Consider the following 24,260-nt stretch of genomic DNA (forward strand, 5'->3'; position numbering starts at 1 on the left):
TGATTGATTGGTGTTACTTGCTTGCCTGTTTATTTTCTTGGCCTCACTGAGTATTCGCTCATCCCTTTAAGTTTGTTTTCCTTAACAGGCTTTGGAGGTGGATTGGTGGTTCTAGGCTAGCGACTTGGTGGATGCTAGTATACCTTTTTTATGAACTTTTAATGGCTCTTTAAGTGTAATTTTGTTATTGTTGGTTGGTGGATTGTAATCGTAACTTTTAGTTTTGAAGTTATGGCTTGTATATTCAAAGTATTTCTTATTTAAGTCGATGGTCATTTTGTGGCTCTATATTAAGCTTGAACTAGTGCGTGAGTCTTGACGAGAGTTGGTCAGACGTCCCGCTGATACCCTACGGTTCACCCTAGGGAGAGGTGGGGGCGTCACACCTGTTCCCTGTCTATGTGAGATATCTGAATACTTTATCTATGATTGTTTGATCTAAACATTTGATTTGGCAAATTTGAGGCGAGCGTGTACTTTATCACACTCGACTTCCTTCGATTCCACTGAGGCTCTGTATACTGATATTTTAAGATGTGATTTCTCTATATTTGACTGTATGTGTGTTGTTTGGGTGATATTCCATCAACTACTGTGACTGTTTGGGTACCCAACCTCATAGGTATCGAGCCAGTAAGGGCTTGGTTGAAAAACCAGATGAACCCTGAGGACTGTTTACTGAAATCTGGAAACTGGTATACTCGAGCATTACCTAATTATACTATTTGAGGTGTTCGGGCTCGGTAAGGGGGTTGACTGGTGGACAGAAATTGGAGTAAGTGGTGTTCTACGGACATTAAATTCTTTGGCTGCAAACGTTGATGGAGAGTCAGCGAATTTTCGATATGATCAAGCTCAAGTGATTTGGCTTTTGGAAGCCACCCGTACCCTTGAATTGAATTGTGATTAACTTGTTCTAGTATTGTACTGCGTTCAATAATTTATATTACGTTTCTAAGTGGTTATGTGCTTACATGTTTATTTGGAACCTCACTGAACTTTAGGTCACACCACTCCTTTTGTTTTCCTTAGCAGACCTAGGATGGAACTGTGGTCAAGAACTTTCATAGCCTTAACTCTTATCTTGAACGTGTACTTTGGATTGTAACCTTTTGTTTAGAATATTTTAACTTTGACTCTTGTAAACTTGAATTTGTAATTTTGCTACATACTATGTAAATTAAGTTTGGAGTTATAAGTTTGACTTTTAGCTGTATACTCTAAGCTTGGGAAACTGGCATGGCGATTATATTTTCATTATGGTTTGTACCCTTTACTTCGAAAATATTTCGTTAGTTTTCTTGGGTTGCTAGTTCATTAGTTGACTGAGTTCCGGCGAGAGTTAGGCAGGCAGTTCGCTAAACCTTAGGGTTCGCCCTAAGGAGAGGAGGGGTGTGACGCCCCGAAAAGAATAAGAGTGAGAACCCGGAAATTTTCTAATTTTCTAGAGTTTATTTTATTTAATCGCCCGCCTTTTCTACATTTTCTGTATTAGAAAAATTCCCCAGATAAAGTTTATGAGCAAAGATAGTTTTAAAATGATTTTTCTAGTATCGGTTAGTTTTTGAGAAATTAAGAGCGTATTTTGAACGTGGGACCGCAAGTGCGGTAAATGCATTATATTTTTGACAACTTGTTGGAATTTTGTATTAAGTGATATTATTTTACAAGGTGTTAAGATATTTGTATTGGAGAGACAAAAAGATAAGTTTTGAACCAAAAGGTGACAAGTGTCACCATAAGATTAAGTCTTGAGTTTGACTACTATTCATAACTTTACCATTTAATTCAAATTGGCCCAAAAATCACTTCATTTTGCAAGCTTCTTGGCCGAATGTTCTTGCTCAAGAAAGAAAGAAAAGCTCTCAATTTCTTCCTTCTATTTCTTGCTCAATCTTCAAATCCAACCAATAAAACTCCAAATCATTCCATAAAATCTCTTTGCTAAGTGGTCTTGAGGTATTTTGTGGAGTTGTTTGGAAAGCTAAGGTGATTTGTTGCTCTATCTCTTGTATGGCTAAGGTGAGTTGTGAAGAACCACTCTCCTCCCTCTAGTGATGCTTAATTGATTATTAGTGGTGGTATAAGGTGCAACTTTATGGATTATTTCTTGGTTTTGGTTGAATTGGTGAAGTTTTATAATTTTTGGGGATTTTTCTGTTTTAATATGAGCATGATTGTGTGGCTATATATGATGATTGGAAATGATGTTTAAGAACTCTAGGAGGTGGAAAAAGTGATTAATTGCAACCAATTTCTGGTTTGGAAGAAATTTCAGAAAATTAGGTTTTGTGAAGGAACATTCTGCCCGAATTTTTAGCTCCTAGTTAGAGGCCGAATTGGCCTTGACTTAAAACATGAAAGTTGTAGGTAATGATATTTTAGAGGTTTCTACAAAATTTCAGGTCAATCGGAGTAGCGTAGAGTGAGAAAAGTCGAAATTACTATTGCTGTTCTGGTTTTATCCGAATGTAGGAATTGCGCCTGTAATTGGTTGTTTTGGCTGGAATTGATTCCGAATTGGTTGTTGAGGCCTTCTGATGAAATTTATTCCTGTTTCTTAGCTTTCAGCTGGTTTTGGAATTTCTGGATTTGGACTTGGAGAGCCTGATTTATGATGTTTCCGCTAGAATGCGTTTTGTGAACCTGTTTTTGTGATTCTGGTGTAGTATCTTGCATTTTTGACCTGGTTACACTCGAAACTGGATTGAGTTACCTTCTGTAATATTGTATCCCTATCTCTTAGCTTCGAAACGGTGGGTCTTGGACCTTCATCCGACAATCGTAACGCCTTTGGTACCATTACCGTAAAATGACGTCAAAACTGTTTTTCTGGTTTTGAGCTTAACTTTCATTTCCGGACTTTTCCCTAGCTTGACTTGTACTAGTACTACTTGGAGCTTGCTGAATGACTATTGGATGAACTTGTTGTTGTGTGTGTACCTTTGGGTTGGAATGAAGCCATGATGGCTGGAAAAGTTAGCAAATTTAGTGGAAGTGCTGTCCGAGCTTTGAAAGGACTTGATTGCATTGAGTTTGTGATCTAGGACTTGGATTTGAGTAAGGCAATGATATATGATGGATGGTTTCTGAGCCATGGAGGTGAGTGACTTCAAACTATTTCTAAAGTTAATTATGAACCGTTTCCTGCATTATTTACTTTTGAACTGTTTTCTTGCATATCATGCGTGCTTGTATGTGAGTGATCAGGATTTCTGTGTAACTCAATACAAAAATGAGTTTACTATGAATGGGCACTTAGGCGAGGGTGTACTTTATCGCACTCGATCTAAACCCCATTAGTTGCTATTAATACCTGTGAAATATGATTTTTATGATTTGTTATAGAGCATTCATGGCTTGTGAATATTTGTAGAGCATTTATTGCTTGAACCAGAGCATTTATTGCTTGAACCAGAGCATTTATTGCTTGAACCAGAGCATTTATTTGCTTGAGAGCATTTATTGCTTGAACCAGAGCATTTATTGCTTGAACCAGAGCATTTATTGCTTGAAAAATATTTTAAAGCATTTATTGCTCGTGACTTGGGCAAGAGAAGTGAGCTGTGTAGCTCAGGATCTTAAGGGTCAACCAGTGATCAAACTCGACAAAAGAATTGGCTTGGGAGCCACCCGTATCCTTTTAATGAATGTTACTATCGCTTTCCATTGTAAATGTTTCTTGAATTCTTGATACTCCATATTTAATGTTTTGTAAATGTCGTAATTGTTTCTGGACTTATCATTTGATTTATGACATCATTGATTTATGACATCATTGAAATGAACTATTGTTAAACCGATTTGATTACTGATTTTACTGGTTACTCGCTGAGCTTCTAGCTCACCCCAAAAATATTTTATTCCCCTCCACAGGGCTCAAGGCGAAGGAAGAACTTGTAGTACTTGTGCACGTGACTGGATGGCCTATATTTTGTACAATTTGGATTTGGAAATCATTTTATGTATAGTTGAGAATTATTTCCGCTTCGCTTTTGATATGTAATTTTTGGAGAATTTGATGTATATTTGAGATTTATATTGTAATTTATTTGAGGACTTTAGTGAGCGATTGAGTCCCGGCGAGAGCCGGGCAGGCGGCCCGCCGAACCCTCTGGTTCGCCTTAGGGGGAGGTGGGGCCGTCACATGGGGCTATCACAACCTTTATATGTAGATACTACAAAATTAAAAGTACATCAATCCTATTAAACATTCATTACTACAAGTACATGAATAACCATATGAATTGAAACGTTTATCCAATGTAACTCCTTTACATAATGTAGCAATGAATCATAAATTAATTCTCTTGGGAATGTAAATGGACATCCACATCTTTAGTTGTTTCATAACACTTTTAATATATTTGCAAAGGAACTGATTAGTATTAAAAGCTTTTATACAATAACGATTGTTTTTAAAAAGAAGAAAGTATTGCATTTTATGGAATTATATGAGCCAGCCCATTTAGCACGCCTTATTTTCTTTTATTCTACGAAAACGTAAACTTTTGACATGATGTTATTCAAGCTTGAATCTTCGGTCATCCAAACTTGACTATCAATTTGAATGCTAAATAGTGCTTGTTATTCAGACTTATTATGAGTGTCACAATGATTTTAAACGAAGAAGTGCTTAATTTTGATCCATGATATGTTAAAAATTTGAACAAGCAGAGTGTTTTTGGCTAATAAATGAAAAAAAACTTTAATTTGACAAATGTATTACATAACCATCGATGACTTTCTGGATTCCAGCAAGTTGGAAGTTTCAGGATCAAAATTTAAAAAATGTGGGGAGAGAGAGTATTATTGAACATGATTAGAGATGTCCCAACTCACAAGTACAAAGATGAAATCTGACAGATAAGACAGAAAATGAAATTTCCAAAATAGAAGTATTTATACATGTTTGGTGCGTGTGTGTTTGAATGTACAATTATTTATTTATTTTTTCTTTTTGGCTTGCAGCTCCATCTACTACGGTGATCAATAATGGATTATCGATTAAGGAATCACTCTTTCAAAAAATAAATGACACAAATTATGGATTAAAAAATTGCTCTTTCACACAAAGAAATCTAACCGTCTGACCGCAGCCTAACAACTTTTATATAAGCCCTGAGATCCCTCATTCATCATAAACTTCCTTATTTATCGCATGCCCTCTTCCTATTCTTTACTTACACAATTTTACTTCACCCTTCTGTAGGTAAAGTAATTTTTACATAATCAACTACTACTAGAGTAGTTAGCTACTAGGGAGAGATTTAAATCTCTCCTTGAACATAGGTCAAGGGATCAAATGTGACGTCCCGAAAGAATGAGTGTGAGAACCCGAAAATTTTTATATATTTTCTAGACAGTATTTTCTAGACATTATTTTGTTTTCTTGTTTATAATTTTGTACATTTCTTCAAGATATTAATTTTCTATACATTTTTATAAAGGAATATAATTTTCAAATCATTTCCTTGATACAAGTTAGTCCACGTTGAGTTTGAAGTGTATTATGGATGTGGGACCCGCTAGTGCTGTAAATGCAATATATTTTTGAGAACTTGTTGGAGTTTTGTATTAAGTGATATTATTTTACAAGGTGCTAAGAGATAATTAGAAGTTACCTATATGGATTAGTATTAGAGAGACAAAGAGATAAGTTTTAAGTTAAAAGGTGACAAGTGTCACCATTCAATTCATCCTTGGACTTTTGACCAAGATATTTTTACCTTCTTAAAGCTAATTTTGGCCAATTTATTTCTTCATTTTTAGCTCCTTTGGCCGGCCCTCTCAACAAGAAAAGAAAAGAAAGCTCTCAACTTGTTTCTTCCATTTCTTGCCTTGATCTCACAAACCAACCGTTAAAACTTTGATTTGCTCCATAAAAACCTTTCTCTTAGTAGGATTAAGGTGAGTGGTGAAGTGGTTTGAGAAGCAAAGGTGCTAAGTTGCTTGTTGTCTTGAGGTTACAAGTTGAGTTGTTAAGAATCTTTCCCTTTAGCTTTGATAATGTTCAATTGGTGGCTTTAGTGGTTTAATATGATGACATATGGTGTGATTATGGTTTGTTTATGGTTAGAAGTGAAGGTTTGATGGATTTGGATTTATTATTGTTATTTTTCTGTTTTGTATGATGATCATGGTTTAATCATGGTATGATGGCTGGTAATGGTGTAAAATGAAGCTTGTATATGTTAGTTGAAGTTGGTTGCGGAAAATTTCAGCTTTGTGCCCTGTTCTGACCGGATTTATTTGAACATGTTAGAGGCCGCATCAGGCTTAGGTTAAAACATGAAAGTTGTAGAAAATGGTGTTAACTAGCTGCCTGTAAAATGTCAGCTCGATCCGAGCACTGTATCATGTGAAATGACCGAAATACCCTTGACTGTCCATGAACCCTGTTTCACGCCCAGATTTCTGTTTTCGTGGAGTTTTCCGTTTTTGACCATGAAAATGCATGATTTGGCTTTGGAGGTCTTCATAAGAAATGTAGGGTTATGTCTTGGCTTCGAAACTCCATAAGATTCGTTTCAATCCGATAAGTGTAGCTTCAGTTATGGATATTGTACTGAAAGGTGTATTTGATAGTTTATGATGTGTATGTGGTTAATTCGAGATGAATTGGTGTTGCTTGTAGGTTGGAAATGAAGCATTTATGGGGAAATGCTGTCCGAACTTATAGAGTGTATGATTGCTTTGAGTTTGTGATTTAGAGCTTGGATTCGGACAAGGTAAGGATATATGATGGATGGTTCCTGAGCCGTGGAGGTGAGTGACCTTAAACCGTTTCCAAAGTTACTTTTGAACCGTTTCTTGCATTATTTACTTGTTTGCATATCATGTGTGACGGCATGCGAGTTCATGACATGATTTGGCTTAACTGAGTTCTTGGGAAGTCTGTGCTGAACACCAACGTCTCCACCTCTGTTTACTTGGAGCAAATGGCTCCCTCTTACTGTTTCACTGCTACTGGATCTATTTGAGCGTTGGGTGTTTAAGTGCAATGATTTCACTGGCTCACGAGAGCAAAAAAATACGTACATTTGATCTTGGAATCATGACATCATTGAAATGCATTATTGTGAAATATATTTGATTACTGATTTTATTGGTTACTCACTGAGTTTCTAGCTCACCCCAAAAATATTTTATTCCCCTCCACAGGGCTCGTGGCGAAGGAAGAATTGTAGTACTTATTCACGTGGCTGGATGGCATATATCTTGTATAGTTTGGATTTGGAATCATTTTATGTATAGTTGGGAATTGTTTCTGCTTCGCTTATGATATGTAATTATTGGAGAATTTGATGTAATATTTGAGATTTATATTGTAATTTGTTTGAGGACTGTAGGGAGTGACTGAGTCCCGGCGAGAGTTGGGCAGGTGGTCCGCCGAACCCTCTGGTTCGCCTTAGGGGGAGGTGGGGCTGTCACATCAAACTTGCATTATTCTCCAAAATTTTTGAAAAATTTTACTAGTGGGTGTATAGGCACTCGTCTAGTTCGATCAAGTACTCGTTTTGTTCAATGGTAGTTCAGTCCCATTTGACTTTTCCATTGACCCCTTGGATCCACCCGTTTCCCCTACTGTAGAGTAGGAGTAGGTGTAAAATAAGAATAATCGTGTCACTCATCTAGTTTGGTGGCAGTTCAGTCCTCTCTGACTTCCTGATTAATCTCTTTGGATCCATCTCTTTCCCCTAGTATAGAGTAGGAGTATGTGTAAAATAAGACTAATCATGTCGACAAAAAAATTTACATAATCACAGAAATGTGAAAGCAAAATATAATATGATAAACTTAAAGAAAGTGACATGTGTGAAATATGATGTTAAACTTTATGTACGGCAATTGTACATTTAGTATTTTATAACAACTAGCATTCTGACCAATGTTATACGCGAATTTATAGTTCAATTCAAAATAATAATAGATACTTATATATTGTAGTAATGATAGAGTATATAAAAAAGATTAAAAATTTCAAAGAAGTGTATGCCTAACATGTTCAAAAAAGAATTTACTGTATGACCATGAAATGGACTTTTTAATTTTAATATATTAAATAAGCTGAAACCAAAATTTATTTGCTTATTATTTGTCAATATATGCTAAGAATTTGAATAAAATAATTAATTTATAATGATTTATATGATAGAATAATTGTATACCTATTTATCAATTACCGATGAAGATATCATGTTATATCCATATATCAGAAATTATAATTAATAGGCATAAATTCTAACTAATTCATTTTTCTCAATTTTAGAAAAAATTTTTCTCCAGTCTTGTACCCCTAAAATTATTAAGTTCTTAGAGAATAGCATTTTTCATAGACTTTGATATACATTACAAAAAAAAAAAAATCTTTGTAAGATATGTTGTTAATGTTTTCAGAATTATTAAAAACTATTACCATTTTTTGTCCTTTCTTATTTGCTAACTAATCATCTGTTGCCTCTTATGACCTTCACACCTTGCCACGATACCATCATTCCTACCACTTTTTGTCACCTATGTAATATTTCCACAATTCCCTTCTTTCATCCTTCCTCTCTTCATGCAATCTTGTTGTCCACTTTCTTTCTTTAACTTTTGTCACTACTATTTAATTCCTCACCATTCTACTTCTCCTACCACTAGTTTCCTGTTCTAGCCACTGAATTCCCTATCCCATACTAGTCTCCCAACCTCTATCCCCCATGCCCAACCTCCTCCATTTCCCTTTCCCCTAGTTCTCCCTTTTTCTTCTACCAGTCCATTCAGAATAAAGTAATATGATAGTCTTTTATTCGAGATATATTATGTTATAAAAAATGTATAGTTTTCTTTTATATACTTATAAGAATTACATATATACATGTGTATATAATATGCTTTATGTGTGTTGGAAATTTTTTTTTTTTTTTGTAGTAATTGCGATCAGCATTTCTCACATCTATTGGTCTGAGAGTCCTAAAATTTCCATTTTTTTATTCAAAATAAGTGTATTAGTGTATAACCTAGCAGTGTTGTTTTGAGGAGAGAGAGAATGAATTATTGGACATGATTAGCTGAATCCAAATTTCTCAAAGTGTCCACATGAGATGGTGAAAATAAAAGTTCCAAGATATTGTGTATATATGTTTGGTGTGCCTATGTAGGGCTTTTTCTTCCTTTATTTGCCTTGTGGCTTCATCAACTAGGACTAATAATTCATTGAAATACCAAAAAGAATGCAAGACTCTAGTGATCTGTAAAGAAGTTACCAATTAAACAAATATGCTTTGCTGTTTCACATGGTTCTAAAATATAATTTGAACTATGACCATCTAACAACTGATATTATATGTAAGCACTAAGATCCCTCATTCATTGTTCACTTCTTTACTTGGGCATTTCTACATTAAACTCTTGTAGTTTCATCAATATTTAGTTAATCATGTCAATATTTAGTTAGTTAATCATGTCAATATGAGAAAAAAAAATTTGAAGGCAGTGATTGAGTGTCAAGTACCAGGCTAAAATTAACGGATTGCACATTTAAAGAAATCTAGAATAACACATTAAAAGGAACTAATTAGATGCTACAATGTGTCTAAAATTAGACTTCAAAATGTAAAACAAAAATGGGAATAAGTTAAGGGTGCAATGTGGATTTAATTTGCTGCCTAGTGGTGCGTGTGCATTAAAAACATATGTTTCTCTAACAATAATAAAATTTGGAATAACACAAGACAAAACTGCAAGCGTGGAGTGCAATATTCGTAAAATTTCAATTGGGGGAGCAAAGTGAAAATCATTAAAAGTTCAGGGTGCGAAAGTGAAATGTGTCCAACTTGAATCTCATGATTCTCAGCTGTGAAGGATGCTGACTGTCTTGCTTCTACGAGTGGCGCTTTCGATTCCTCCAAACCAAGAATTCCATGTTGAAGGACAAGTCCTTGGTTGCATCCTAGATTTTACATGTTCAGGACGTGGGTACATCACATGTATAAATATTGGCCCCTGGATTTCACGACCCCAGCTAGTTCCAAATCTAAAGACTAAAATAAATATGTTGAGTATCGGCTAACAATTGTTTGAATAGGTATTATTTGTAAAAATTATTTGTTTATATCACAAACATATTTTTTAGTTCATTTTTTTATCTTTCCAATCAACTTTATATATCACATATATCACGTCATAAAAAGTTCTACAATATATATTTTACACCTTACATCCTATTGAAAGTGTCCTATTTTCCATTTTATGTTGTCCCAAAATATTTGTTCGGTTGAGAAAGTCAAAATACTTTTTAGTCTCTCTTTCCAACATAGTCCTTCCGTCTAACCATATGCATGTTATTATTTAAATTTAAATTTTAAATTTATAGGAGTAAAATTGAAAGAGAAATACAAACATCACAATCAAACCACTATTTTTATAAAATTGGATTTTGAAACATGACCAAATAATTAGGATAGAGAGAGTAAATAATATTTCAATTTTCTATCCAAACTTATTTTGAGGAGAAATTATTATCAAACATAGCTATATCCCAAGTTCTCAGGATCCAAAATGTCCACATAAGGTGGAGAAAATGAAAATCCCTAAACATAATTGTATAGACATGTTTGGTGTGATTGCTTGTTAATGATATGTTAAGATATTACTCCTAATTAAAGAAGTTTGAATTGATCTTCCACATGGTTTTAGATAATAATCCGACCCTCTAACTGCAGTCCAAGGACTTACGTTATATGTAAGCGCTGAGATCCCTCATTCATCATTCACTTCCTTAACCCAAGCCATGGAGCTTCCCCTATTCATGAACAGAAAGGTGGAGAAAATTCCTATTATACTTCTTCTCCTTACTGCACTGATTCTTCTGGCTATTGTGAAACCTGATTGCCCTTTACCAATATACGAATTTATGTCAAGAACTTCTGCTGTTTCACAGCCTCCCGAACGTGCAGAAGTTAAGTTCACAAAGATGGCTATCTATAATGAAAAGTGTGACATTTTTACTGGAAAATGGATACCTAACCCCAAGGCGCCATACTACACAAATTCTACGTGTTGGGCGATTCATGAGTATCAGAACTGCATGAAATATGGAAGGCCAGATGATGAGTTTATGAAATGGAGGTGGAAACCGGACGCTTGTGAGTTACCTATCTTCAATCCAAATGAGTTTCTTGATATCGTCAAAGGCAAGTCGATGGCATTTCTAGGGGATTCTTTGGGAAGAAACCACATGCAATCCTTAATATGCCTCTTATCCAAGGTATGTTATTATCCCTTCCATCAACAGGTAGTTTTTTTTTTTTTTTTTTAAGTAAATAGACGGGTAAAATGTACTAGTGCTCGTCAAACCATTTAAGTTCCAATTTGCTCAGCGAAGTTTTGTTTCTAATTTGTGTCATTTCTTTTATTAAATCACTCATTAAAGACCTTTATCTTAATTTTTGTAATTTGTCCAATAAGTCTTATAATTGCTACAGACTTTTTTGATTTAGTGGTTAATATTGAGACCTCACAAATTAGAAGTACTGGGTTCTAATTCTTCTGCTCCCTTTCTGTTTTTTAAATCCTATTCTTCTCCTACTAGATTTTTTTTTTTTTAAAAGACGAATTTGTAGAGAAAAAGAAGTGATTAATTATTTGCATGTAAGCAAATAGTTTGACAATGGTAGAGAAAAGTAACTGAGAGAGGCCCAACCTATAATTACTAACTAGTGGGACTTTGTTCATGAAGGTTTTCAGCACGCTTGGGCCATAATTACGTCCAAATCATCATGAAACGTGTAGAATACCGCTTCCAAGTTCATATAATTACCCTTTTGAGTAATTCTAGTTAGGATGTAAAATAAGACTAGATAATGGTGACAGATAATCAAGGCAATCAAATACAAGACAAATATCACAAGAACAGCACACGGTGAAGTAGAGACAAAGTCTTATTCCATCATTAGATACAAAGGCAGAGACTTCTCAAGTTAGAATATCTAAAAATTATGGCTTTCCAATTGCATTGCTTGGCCAGTGACTTCTTTATAAATTATATGAGACCAGACAAGATCCAGCTGGATTGGAAATTAAATTAAAAAAAAATAGAGACACGACCTACTTAAAGAAAACATTACAGCCATTCCACCTAACTAATAAATTAATGGATCATCAAATGAGAAGTCTCAAGTTTAATTTCTATATTTCATGTAAGATATTGAAGATGGAAGAAAAAGATAATTCATCAGAAAGGTAGAATTATATTCTAAAATAGGAAGCATGAAACTGCGGGGTTAGAATCTGACCAGCTTTGCTGCTTGTGTAGATTCCTTGCTGATGCGACTGCCAAAAACCAGATCCGAGTTGGGCTGTAGCGAGCCGAGCGGAGCAGGCGCAATCGACCTGAGAGAGGAGGCCGAGCTAGCGTACCTACAAGGGAAAATCAAGTGCGGGACTGATGTCCCCGGAATATCTCCGACGATCAAGTCAGTGAGCTTATACTCTGAGCAATAGTCTAGAATACTTGTGTTTGCGTACCTTGTATAGTCCTTACGCTGATTATATATAGAGCAGAATGGGTGGCAGTTTCCTTATTGGAGTCAGCGTCCCCTTAGGGTTCGGAGTCTTCTTAGGGTTTCGTGCGGCGGCTCCTATAAGTTCGGAGACGGCGGCCCACAGGCCCATCTCAAGAATCGATAAGTAAGGCCGAGCTGGCCTCCATATGCCGAGCTTGCGCCTGCGAGTTGCGAGGTCTCACAGCCGACCTGACGAGCAAGACCTGCCGAGCTGACACGTGGCACGCGCAGGTTCACCCCACTACACCAGCCCCCTTGAGTCTAGAGTCACTGATGAGCCATGTGGGTCTGGACCAAACTTCGAAGCGTCACGTCGGCTTCGTGCGGGACCCACAATCCCACGACCACGTATCTCCTCCGAAAAACTGCCACGTCCGCCGTCGTAACCGTCACTTCAAGGGTCACGTCCTTCATGATGGCGGTTTGTCAGCTCACGCGTCTTCCAAGGTAACTGCTCCTTCGCAATAAATTCGAATTTATTCCTCGGGACTCTCCGGCTTCCCGCCCAGGGAGCCTATAAATAGGCCCCACCAAACGTCACTTTCAAGCCTTCCTTCTCATTTTCTCTTCTCCTCCAGTCTTCCTCAGCTCGCTCCGCACTCCGTGAGGTCGTCCGAGAGTAGGATTACCTTCTAAGCACACCTCAGCTCTTCTCCTCTATCCGCCAGTAAGTCCTCTTCTTCCTTTTATGTCGTCTTCCTCCACACACTCAGACCTTACTAGCTCAGTACCTAGGCGTAGGATTACCCGACCTGCATTCATAGAAATACCTTCCTCCAGCCCCTCTTCTTCCAGCTCGTCTGACTCTGAATATCTCCCTCCCCCAGCCCCACCTCTCGCTACAGCCATGGACCAACCTGGCCCATCTGCTCAGCCCGGGGCTGGAGCTGCTGTCCCAGGGATCCCTCTGGAGGTAGCCCCAGCTCGCTCTAGGGTAGGACCCCCTAGGGGGCCAGACATCGACTTTGGAGAAGTCGAAATTATTCCCCCCCTTCTCGACCAGGGGGACGTAGATGAGCTAGTGGGGAGGTATGACATCCTTCCCCAGTTCGAGGCTAGGGCAGCCCAGCCAGGGGAGTACGCTTGCCTACCTCCCCCCGGGTTTGTAGCCATCTACAGGGATCAGCTCGTGGCTGGCCTTCGCCTTCCTATTCCCCAATTCCTTTACGACATCCTGACCTTTTGGGGCATTCGAATCACCCAGGTCGTTCCCAACGCCATTCGGTCCATCCTCGGCTTCTTTATTTTATGCCGAGCTCTTGAAATCCCTTATTCCCTGAACTTGTTTAGGTCCTTCTTTCAGATGAAGGTAAGTGGCCCAGTTCACGGTTGGTTCTACTTTGCTCGCAGGAGCGGAGGGGAACTTCCTACCCGCGAACTGTTCACTCATATGCCTTCTTCCATCAAGGGCTGGAAAGCCTACTTCTTTTTTGTGAAGAATACTGGGTTTCCTCCCCTAACCTGGAGAGAGGATACCCAAGTAACCGATCCAATCCCTTCTCCTCTGCCCGAGGCCGAGCTAGACCACTTGGTCAGCTCGGAAGCTCAACTGAAGGTGAAGGAATTTAACAATGCCCAGCTCTGGTCGGCGGGGCTAATCCGAGCAGAGGTGAACGACCCTGCCCCCGATCTCCGACCTATCACCCCCGAGGAGCTGACAGCTTGTAATTTTCTCGACCTGCTCCTTTCCAGGAGTCCTCATCATCCTGACTGACTATGTGTTTCTGTCCTGCAGTGAAGAGGTTTTCCCAGCTGCTGAACATTGGCGGAATTGGCAGTGCGAGCACGCCAACTCCTGCGCCTTCCACAGCGCCGAGCAGCACGGTGCCTCTACCCCCACCTGTGTCCACTCCCCAGATTGCCGCTCAGTCTTCACTGGGGGAGGGATCAAAGAAGAAAAGAAAGAAGTCCACGGCCAAGAAGGCCAGGACAGAGGCGGCTTCCCCCCAGTCCCAGGAGGAGCCCTCAGCTGCCATTGCTTCTCATTATGGGGTGAGCTCCGCCGAGCAGCAGGCTTCGTCACAATCTCCCCCTGCTATGTGGCGCATGAGGAACGTGATTCCCCTGAAGCCCCCTACCGAGCTGGGCTCACACCCGCACCCCCACCATTTCTGCCCGAAGTGGGGGTTGTCAGTGAACGACCGAGCTCAGTTCCCTGAGGTGGCGAAGGAGCTCGTCAAAGGCGCGGTACTCCCCCGTGATCACCACTTCATCCAACTCGCCTCCAACGCTGAGCTGTTAGAGCACTTCTACCTCAGCACCACGCAGGTAACCTCTTAACCAACACTCTCTGACATCCTTTCGAGTTTTGCTGCCTACTTATCAGTAACTAATATGCAGCTCAACGTGGCGGGGGCCGAGCTGGCCCAGCGATATGAGAACATGGGGGTCAACCTGTCCCAGGTCGATGCTGCCAAAGAGAAGTTGTCGAGCCAGCTCGAAGCTGCAGAGTCCGAGCTGGAGACCCTGAAGAAGCAACTCGCAGATGCCAACTCCTCCTGCGAACTGGAAAAAAAGAGGGCGGCCGAACTGGCTGCGACTTTGGAGGTAGAGCAGAAAAAATCGGCCGAGCTGGTGGAGGCGGCAAGGGAAGAAGGGCGCCAGCTAAGCGTCAAAGAGTTCAAGAAGTCTGAGGTCTTCATGAACGACCTGGCCCTCCTCAATGGCCCTGTCCTGCAGCTCGGCTACACAAAAGCCTTGATGGACGTGGAGTCCCTGAAGCTGCCAGGCTTTGACCTGAGCAAATGGCCTGACTTCAACCCCCAATCTACCAACCAAATTGACAGGCTCGTCACAGGTTACTCCAATGGGCGCGACCTGGCTGCCCTGATTGCTGATCCTAATCTTCCTGCCCTCTCCCCAGAGCCAGAGCAAGAGCAACAAGGGGAGAGCTAAGCTGATAGGACTTAGACTAGCCTTGTAGGATGTTAGGCTAGAGTAGGGTCCGAGCTGTCCAGCTCGGTTTTGTATGGCCCCCTACCTGTACATGCTTTTTGATTTGGAATATATGCGGCCTTTTCCTTTCCCAACACTTATAAAAATTTCTATTTCATTTCAAAGCTTTGAATACATTCATAATTCCCAATGCCGAACTACTAAAATAAAAGCAGACCTGTCCAGCCGACCATTTTCAGCTCGGGCAGGATTCTTAAAGAAAAAGCCTTAAATTCGAGTTGTGCCACGTGCGTGGGACTTCGCTTCCATCCAGACGAGCCAGTTTGCAATAGCCTGCTCGGCCAACTTCCCTTACTTCGTACGGGCCTTCCCAGTTCGGGTCTAACTTGCCTGTGCCCACAGCTCGGCTGACTGAATTTCTGCGTACTACCAGGTCCCCTGGTTTAAAAGAAAGATGCCTTACCCTGGCATTGTAATAGCGTGCAACCTGGCCCTTATACTTTGCCATCCTTATAGCCGCTTCTTCTCTTCGATGCTCGAGTAAGTCTAGATCGAGTCGCATCTCTTCCTCATTGCTTTGGGCCACGAAGTGTTGTACCCTGGCCGAAGGCATCCCAATTTCCGCAGGGATCACTGCTTCCACCCCATATGTTAGGACAAACGGAGTTTCCTGTGTGGCCGTCCGAGGCGTAGTCCGGTAAGCCCATAGTATGGTGGGCAGCTCGTCCAGCCAACCCGTCCGGGCTGATTCGATCCTTGTCTTTAAGCCGTGCAGGATGGTCCGGTTCACATTCTCGACCAGCCCATTGGCCTGGGGGTGCCCTACTGAGGTGAAGCGCTGCTGGATACCGAGCTCAGTGCACCACTCCTGAAGCGAATGATCTGCGAACTGCCGGCCATTATCCGAAACGAGAACCCTGGGAATGCCAAATCGGCAGACTACGTTCCTCCAGAGGAACTTATGTATCGACCTACAACTGATCGTACTAAGTGGCTCAGCCTCTATCCACTTGGTGAAGTAATCAATCGCCACCACCAAGTACTCATGGCCACCGGGAGCTCGGGGAAAAGGTCCTAGCAAGTCAATTCCCCACTGGAAGAACGGCCACGGGCTATGAAGAGGGATCATTTCCCGAGTTGGGGCATGATGAACTGGAGCATGTAGCTGACAAGACTTACATCGAGCTACCAGCTCGGTCGAGTCCCTGAAGATGGTGGGCCAATAGTATCCGGCCAGCATTCCCTTCTTGGCCAATACCCTGGAGCCAACGTGATTGCCACAGATGCCCTCATGCAACTCGCGCAAGACATAGCTCCCCTCCTCAGGTGTCATACACCTCAGCCAAGGCTGCAAGTAGGACTTCCTATACAGGATTCCCTGCACAAGCGTGTACCTCTGCGACTTAAGGAGGATTTTGCGGGCCTCTGTCCTGCTCGGGGGGAGTTCCCCATGCGCCAAGTATCGAACAATGGGGTCCATCCAGGAGCTCACCACCTGGATGACCGCAGTACTGACCTGGTCATATGCCCGATTCCTGACGACCTCCACAACTATCTCCCGACCTAGGGTGCCAACCGAGGTGGAGGCCAGTTTGGATAGGGCATCAGCTCTCTTGTTCAGACTCCGCGGGATCTGCTCTAGCACAAACTGCTCAAACAGGCCCTTCAGCTCATGTGTCTTGGCCACGTATTTTCTCAGCGTCCCCTCTTTGACCTCGTAGCTTCCCCCTACCTGGTTAACTATCAGCTGCGAGTCGCTATAGACTTTCAACGAACTGGCCCCTAACTTCCGAGCCATCTCCATTCCTGCAATTAGAGCTTCGTACTCAGATTCATTATTAGATGCTCTGAAATCAAACCTTAACGCGTAAGGCAGCTCCTCTCCCGTAGGGCTGATTAGGAGAAGCCCTGCTCCGCATCCTTCTTTGCTGGACGCGCCATCCACATACAGCGTCCACGTAGGCTTTGTTTGCTTCGCTGTTTTCCTAGCCTCCCCGTCTTGGACTGCTGTCCCGACTAGTTCGGCCTTGGCAGTTTCTTCGGGATATGCGACCTCAGCTGCGTCTCCGACCTGTTGGACCTCCGCTGCGTCTACGGCCTGCCTGGCCTCTGCAGCCTCTCGGGTCGGTCTGGTCTCCCCAGCTTCTCTGGCCGATCCGCCCTCTGCTACCTGACTGGCCTGCGCGACCTCAGCAGCGTCTCTGGTCCGTGGGACCTCGGCTGCCTCTCTGATCTGTACGGCCTGGGCAGTCCCCGGGGTCTGTATGGCTCTGGCGACACGCGCGTCCTCAACCTCCTTATGCGGTCTGACCTGGTCTGTCTCCCCTCCAGTTGACCCAAAAGAGATGCCATCTGCTATGAAATCTGCTAGCGCTTGAGCTTTGATGGCCGTCCTGGGCTGATACCCCAGGTCATACTCAGACAATTCCACCGCCCATTTTACCATTCGACCTGAAGACTCTGGTTTGGACAAGATCTGCTTCAGGGGCTGGTCCGTTATGACTACCACGGGATGAGCTTGGAAATAAGTCCTCAGCTTCCGAGCTGCGTGAACTAGCGCCAAGACATATCGCTCTATCGCCGAGTACCGGGATTCGGCCCCCTGCAGGGCGCGACTGACATAATACACTGGCTTCTGTAACTTGTCCTCCTCTCGCACCAGCACTGCGCTTACAGCCCCCTCTCCCGCAGCTAGGTAGATGAACAGGGTTTCCCCCACCTCAGGAGAGGTCAGAGCTGGCAACCTAACGAGATGTTCCTTAAGTTCGTCAAACGCCTTCTGGCACTCCGGGTTCCACTCGAACTGCCGACCTCCTTTCAGGGCCTTAAAGAAAGGCGACCCCCGAACTGCCGATTGGGACAAGAACCTGTTCAAGGCAGCCATCCTTCCTGTCAGACGCTGCACCTCTTTAATATTCCGGGGTGGAGCCATATCCATGATGGCCTTAACCTTGTCCGGGTTGGCTCTCACCCCCTCTTTGGAAATCATGTACCCCAGAAATTTTCCCGACCTGACCCCAAAAGTGCACTTCTTTGGGTTTAGTCGCATGCGTGAGTGTCGAAGGATCTCGAAAATCTCCCTCAGGTCGGAGACGAACTGTTCCTGGGTTCGGCTTTTCACCAACATATCGTCCACATACACCTCCAGGTTTCGACCGATCTGATTCCTGAACAACTTGTTTACCAGCCTTTGATAGGTTGCGCCTGCATTTTTTAAACCAAACGGCATGGTGACGTAACAATATGTGCCATCCTCGGTGATAAACGAGGTCTTCTCCTGGTCCTCCTCGTCCAAAGCTATCTGATGGTACCCCTTGAAAGCATCCAAGAAACAGAAGATCTCATAACCTGCCGTTGAGTCCACGAGCTGATCAATCCGGGGAAGTGGGTAACAATCTTTAGGGCAAGCTTTATTCAAATCCGTGAAATCCACACACATCCTCCAGGCTTTCTCCTCCTTTTTAACCAGCACAGGATTAGCCAACCAGGTCGGGTAATAGACCTCCTTAACGATCCTGGCCTCCAGCAGCTTGCCCACCTCGCTTTTGACGACCTCCTTTCGTTCAGGAGCAAAGTTCCTTTTCTTCTGTTTCACGGGTCGGACGCCGGGATCCACCTGTAGCCTATGAACCGCCAGCTCGGTGGGGATTCCTGGCATGTCATCCGCACTCCAAGCGAAGATCTCAGCATATTCCTCCAAGAGAGCTTCAAATGAGCTCTTGACCAGCTCGGCTAGGCCCGTGCCGACCTTCACGGTGTGCTCAGGTCGGCCCTTCTGGACGGGCAGATCGGCTAATCCCTCGTCAGTTTCCAATCTCTCTCCCTTCTCCATGGGCTCCCAGGGCTCCAAGCACACTGTCTGGGCTACTAACTTCTCTTTACCCTTGAGGGTAGCAATGTAGCATGCCCTGGCCACTTCCGGATCCCCGAGCACCTCAGCCACCCCCTCGGGGGTGGGAAACTTCATGCTGAGGTGCAACGTAGAACAAACAGCTCGGAGGGCATTCAGTGTGGGCCGTCCCAAAATCAAGTTGTATGACGACGGCTCCTTAACTACCGCGAAGTTCACCGGAACAGTTCGGCACCTCGGGGATACTCCGACCGTAACCATGAGGGTGATCATTCCTTCTGGCCTTACGGGAGGGCCTGCGAACCCGATTAATGGAGTCCGAACCGGGACCAGCTGCCTATCCTCCAGCTGCAGCTCTTTAAAAGTCTTGTAATACAGCACGTCTATAGCACTCCCGTTGTCTATGTATACCTTCTTCACCTTGTAATTGCAGGTGATGACCTCAATCACGATAGCTTCGTGATTATTGGAGGCCAGAGGGACTGCGTCCTCTGGTCCATAGATAATCTCCTCATACATCTTCAGACGCTTGGCCGAGCTCTCCCCCGCGGGAGGAGGTCGATTGTGCCGCCGAGCTGTATGACTATCCCCGCCAGCCGGTCCTCCTGCAATGGTATTAATCACCCCGGCCAGATTCTGCGTTTCCTGTTCAGGAGCTCGATCATGAGGCCCCTGAAGCCGATCCCGGAGGTAGCTTGGTCGTTCTGACCTGGACCTCCCTCGTTGCTGGTCAGCTCGGTTCTCTCGTATGAACTGCCCGAGGTAACCTCGTTTGATCAGCTTCTCGATGTCCTTCTTGAGGTGGCGGCAGTCCTCCGTGTCATGCCCCACATCTCGATGATAGGCGCAGAACAACCCTTGGTCCCGTCTGCTTTTGTCCCCTCCCAAAGGTCGAGGAGGTCGGGAGAGCCCCTCCTGTTCCATGACTGCCAGCACCCGAGCCCGAGGTGCAGTGAGATTAGTCCAGGGCTTATCTCCCCCACTTGGACGGCTCCTGGGGAGGCGATCGTAAGTGCTCTTTCTTCCCTGGTTGGGACGAGCCTCCACCTGGTCGGCTCCCCTCCTACGTTTGTCATCCCTCAGCCTTTCTTGCGCGCTCTTAAGGCGATTAGCCTCCTCCGCATTGGCCTTCTCATGAGCTCGGTCCAGCATTTCCCGTACCGACTTGGGAGGTCTCTCCACGAGCTCGGTGTAGAGCTTCTGCTTGCGCAGCCCGTTAATGAAGGCTGCCATAACCACCTTGTCATCTCGATCCCTGACCTGAAGGGACTCGTTATTGAAACGCACCATGTATTCACGTAGGGATTCCTCAGGTCTTTGCTGAATGGTCATCAGGTGCGCCGTGCTCTTGGAGAAGGCTCGTGATGAGACAAACTGGGCTGCGAACAGCCGAGCAAGCTGAGCAAAGGACCTAATGGACCTGGGGGGGAGCCCTTGGAACCACTGACGTGCCTTCCCCTCCAGAAACATGGGAAAAGTCTTGCACCTGACCGCATCTGCGGCAGTTTGCAGACGCATTTGGGTCAGGAACGCAAACAAGTGATCCTCCGGATCCGAGGTCGCATCGTAAGGCTTCATGTTGGGTATCTTGAACTTCGCGGGCAATGGATAGTTCTCTATATCTGGCACGAAAGGGGACGCGATGTACCTGTCCGCCTCGGCATCTAAGAGCAGGTCTAGCTCGTCTTGCACCTGGAGCTGCTCTTTCCGAGGTGAGGGTTCATCCCTAGAATACCTCCGGACAGGCTCCGGGTGCTCAGTTCGGGAGTGCTTGTGAGTGGGCTCCCCCACGTCGGCGTGCTCACTTGAGGGCTCCCGGCGCACGCGTTTGAGCTGGGGGTTGGGGCTCCCCGCCCTGGACTCGGTTGGACCCTCCGAGTTCTTAGGCTCCTGGCCCAGAGGCCCTCCTGTCTGCCTCTTGAGGTAATTCACAATGGCCTCGAAAGTGGGCAGGTTCCCTGCTACCGCCTGAACCAGTTGCTCCGGCGGGATCCGCGAGAGTCCCGTCCCCTCGCCTCCAGGGGTCGGACTCCGAGCAGACTGTTGGGGGCCGCTTCCTCCGTTCCCCTTAGAACCATCGGCATTCCTCTGAGACCTCGTCTTTGGCATGACTCGCAAGAGAAGTTACGTGTTCCCACAGACGGCGCCAATTGATGCGACTGCCAAAAACCAGATCCGAGTTGGGCTGTAGCGAGCCGAGCGGAGCAGGCGCAATCGACCTGAGAGAGGAGGCCGAGCTAGCGTACCTACAAGGGAAAATCAAGTGCGGGACTGATGTCCCCGGAATATCTCCGACGATCAAGTCAGTGAGCTTATACTCTGAGCAATAGTCTAGAATACTTGTGTTTGCGTACCTTGTATAGTCCTTACGCTGATTATATATAGAGCAGAATGGGTGGCAGTTTCCTTATTGGAGTCAGCGTCCCCTTAGGGTTCGGAGTCTTCTTAGGGTTTCGTGCGGCGGCTCCTATAAGTTCGGAGACGGCGGCCCACAGGCCCATCTCAAGAATCGATAAGTAAGGCCGAGCTGGCCTCCATATGCCGAGCTTGCGCCTGCGAGTTGCGAGGTCTCACAGCCGACCTGACGAGCAAGACCTGCCGAGCTGACACGTGGCACGCGCAGGTTCACCCCACTACACTTGCTATCCTCGAAATTCAGAGAAGTACAACCAAAGACAAATACGGTATTAAACAGCAACAACATATTGGAAAATACATAGACCGTGTCTCATGTTAATATTTTAGTCAAGAATTCTCATTGTTGGTTGATTTTCTCATTGTATAGGTTTGAAAATTGAAAGTATGGCCATGCCAGATGTTCACATATATTACTAAAATGAATGCCCGGTTTCATGTCCCCTTCCCAGTACATTTTATTTTGCTTTCTTTATTAATGAATAGCTAGGGATTCACGATAAATATACACCATTTCTGATAGCTTTTTAAATAAAAATATATCAATAGCAAGCTTAGATTACCATTTCAGATTAGGCCTGGCAAGTCAGATTATGTCCATTCAAATCGGTTCGTGTAATTTTTATTACAGTCGGTGTTAATTCATAAAATTTTGGTATCATTGCGAATTTAATTGTATGAGTTGACAAAATTCAAATATATATATATCCAAAACATATGAGTTTTGTATCAAAAGTTGTAAGAATGACATGACGCAATTTGTAATGTACAGAATTCACTGGGTGAGACCGATGATCCTACTGTTTTTTGGTGGGGGGGGGGGGAAGGTATTTAGAATTTTCACATTACACTTACAACATTTAGGGATGAAGAAGTTTTTATTGTGAGGGATAAACTCCATTCCTTCAAATTTCAGGTAGAAACTCCAATTGACGCCTCATATGTAGAAGATGATCACTTCAGACGCTGGAACTACACTAGTCGCAACTTCACCCTTGCAGCGTTATGGTCACCCTTTTTGGTGAAATCTGGGAAGGCAAATACAGGGCCAGACCATTATAATCTCTACCTTGATGAAGTTGATTGGAATTGGGCTTCAAAGATTGAAGAATTTGATTACGTGATCCTCAACTCTGGGAATTGGTTTTATCGTCCAAGCTTTTACTATGAAAACCACCAGTTTGTGGGCTGTAGCTCTTGTCAAATGGATAATGTGACTGACCTCTCAATGACTTACGGATATCGAAAAGCACTCAAGACAGCCTTTGGTACTCTCAAAAGCTTGAAGAACTACAAGGGAATAACATTCCTTAGGACTTTCCCACCTTCCCATTACGAAAATGGGAACTGGAATGCTGGTGGCAATTGCCTAAGAAAAGTGCCGTACATGAAAAATGAGATTTCTTTGGAGGGTACACCGTTAGAGATTTACTTGACTCAAGTGGAGGAATTCAAGGCTGCAGAGAAAGAATGGGAGGAAAAAGGGTTGAGGTTTAAGTTATTTGATACAACTCAAGCCATGTTGCTAAGACCAGATGGCCATCCTAGTAAATATGGGCACTGGCCGAAGGAAAATGTGACATTGTATAACGATTGTGTCCACTGGTGCTTGCCTGGACCTATTGATTCGTGGAATGACTTTTTGCTTCACATGTTGAAAATGGAAGGTAAGGAGTCATACCTGGAAATGCTTGAAAAAATTGGGGGTAAGTTTGTATTGGAATGAGTTGAATGTAGATATTATTTGATTGCATTTGAATTTCAAAGAAAAGATCAATTAGGATGGAATTGATTATATTGGATTAGTTTTAAAAACTGAAATGGTGGCTAGATTGATGAGTGCATCATTGTAAACCTTTGAGACATACAAAAATATTTCCCTAAATCTCTTATATAATATATTACATATTAAAGTCTCCACTTGAAATACTACTTTGATTTAAATTTGCACTTGAAACTATAGTGGAATCATCTAAAGTGGCAGAACGTAATAAAACTGACTCCATCCTAGAAGACTTTATTGCAAGAACGGTAGAAGTCACGACCAAGAGCCAAAAGGCTACACCACAAAATGATTCCTCCATGATGAATTTTAGCATCAAGTTGGATGAAACCATGATTTATGGTCCCGGATTATTGAGATGCATATCTCAAGCCGAAAGAAGTTGGGATACATTAATGGAGAGGTTTCACAACCTTCATCGATGGATCCAACTTTTCCACAATGGAGGGTTAAAGATTCGATTGTGAGGGATGGTTGATCAAATCTATGGATCCAACTCTGATTAGCAGCTTTGTCTGATTGCTCACCACAAAAACGGTATGTGATGTGGTTGCTACTTGCTAGAACCTCCTATGACAAAAGTGATTTTTCTCAAAGTTTATGAACTCTGAAGGAAGGTGATTCAGATGAGACAAACTAGAGGGTTCATAGAAAAATATTACAATGACTTCCAAGGCTTGTGGAGGGAGATTGACTTCTGTTGGCTAATCCAATATAGTATGTGGCTGATATTCAGAAATATAACTCTCTTATATAGGAAGACATG

At 43.1% G+C, this 24,260-nt stretch overlaps 1 protein-coding gene across 1 annotated transcript; it reads left to right on the forward strand.

Moving 5' to 3' along the window:
- Nucleotides 1–10,777: 10,777 nt before the first annotated feature.
- On the forward strand, nucleotides 10,778–23,437 carry LOC113758959 (protein trichome birefringence-like 19). Its single transcript, XM_027301624.1, has 2 exons — nucleotides 10,778–11,254; nucleotides 22,628–23,437. Exons 1-2 carry the CDS (start codon nucleotides 10,778–10,780, stop codon nucleotides 23,435–23,437), a joined length of 1,287 nt encoding a protein of 428 aa, XP_027157425.1.
- Nucleotides 23,438–24,260: the final 823 nt, after the last annotated feature.

This window comes from Coffea eugenioides, unplaced genomic scaffold, assembly GCF_003713205.1.
Source record: "Coffea eugenioides isolate CCC68of unplaced genomic scaffold, Ceug_1.0 ScVebR1_80;HRSCAF=406, whole genome shotgun sequence".
Taxonomy (NCBI): Eukaryota; Viridiplantae; Streptophyta; class Magnoliopsida; order Gentianales; family Rubiaceae; genus Coffea; species Coffea eugenioides.

Excerpts from the sequence above, each read along its gene's own strand:
- LOC113758959 (XM_027301624.1), top strand. The coding sequence starts at position 10,778 with ATGGAGCTTCCCCTATTCATGAACAGAAAGGTGGAGAAAATTCCTATT. Across the intron at positions 11,255-22,627 it reads TAATATGCCTCTTATCCAAG|GTAGAAACTCCAATTGACGC; the intron begins GTATGTTATTAT and ends TTCAAATTTCAG.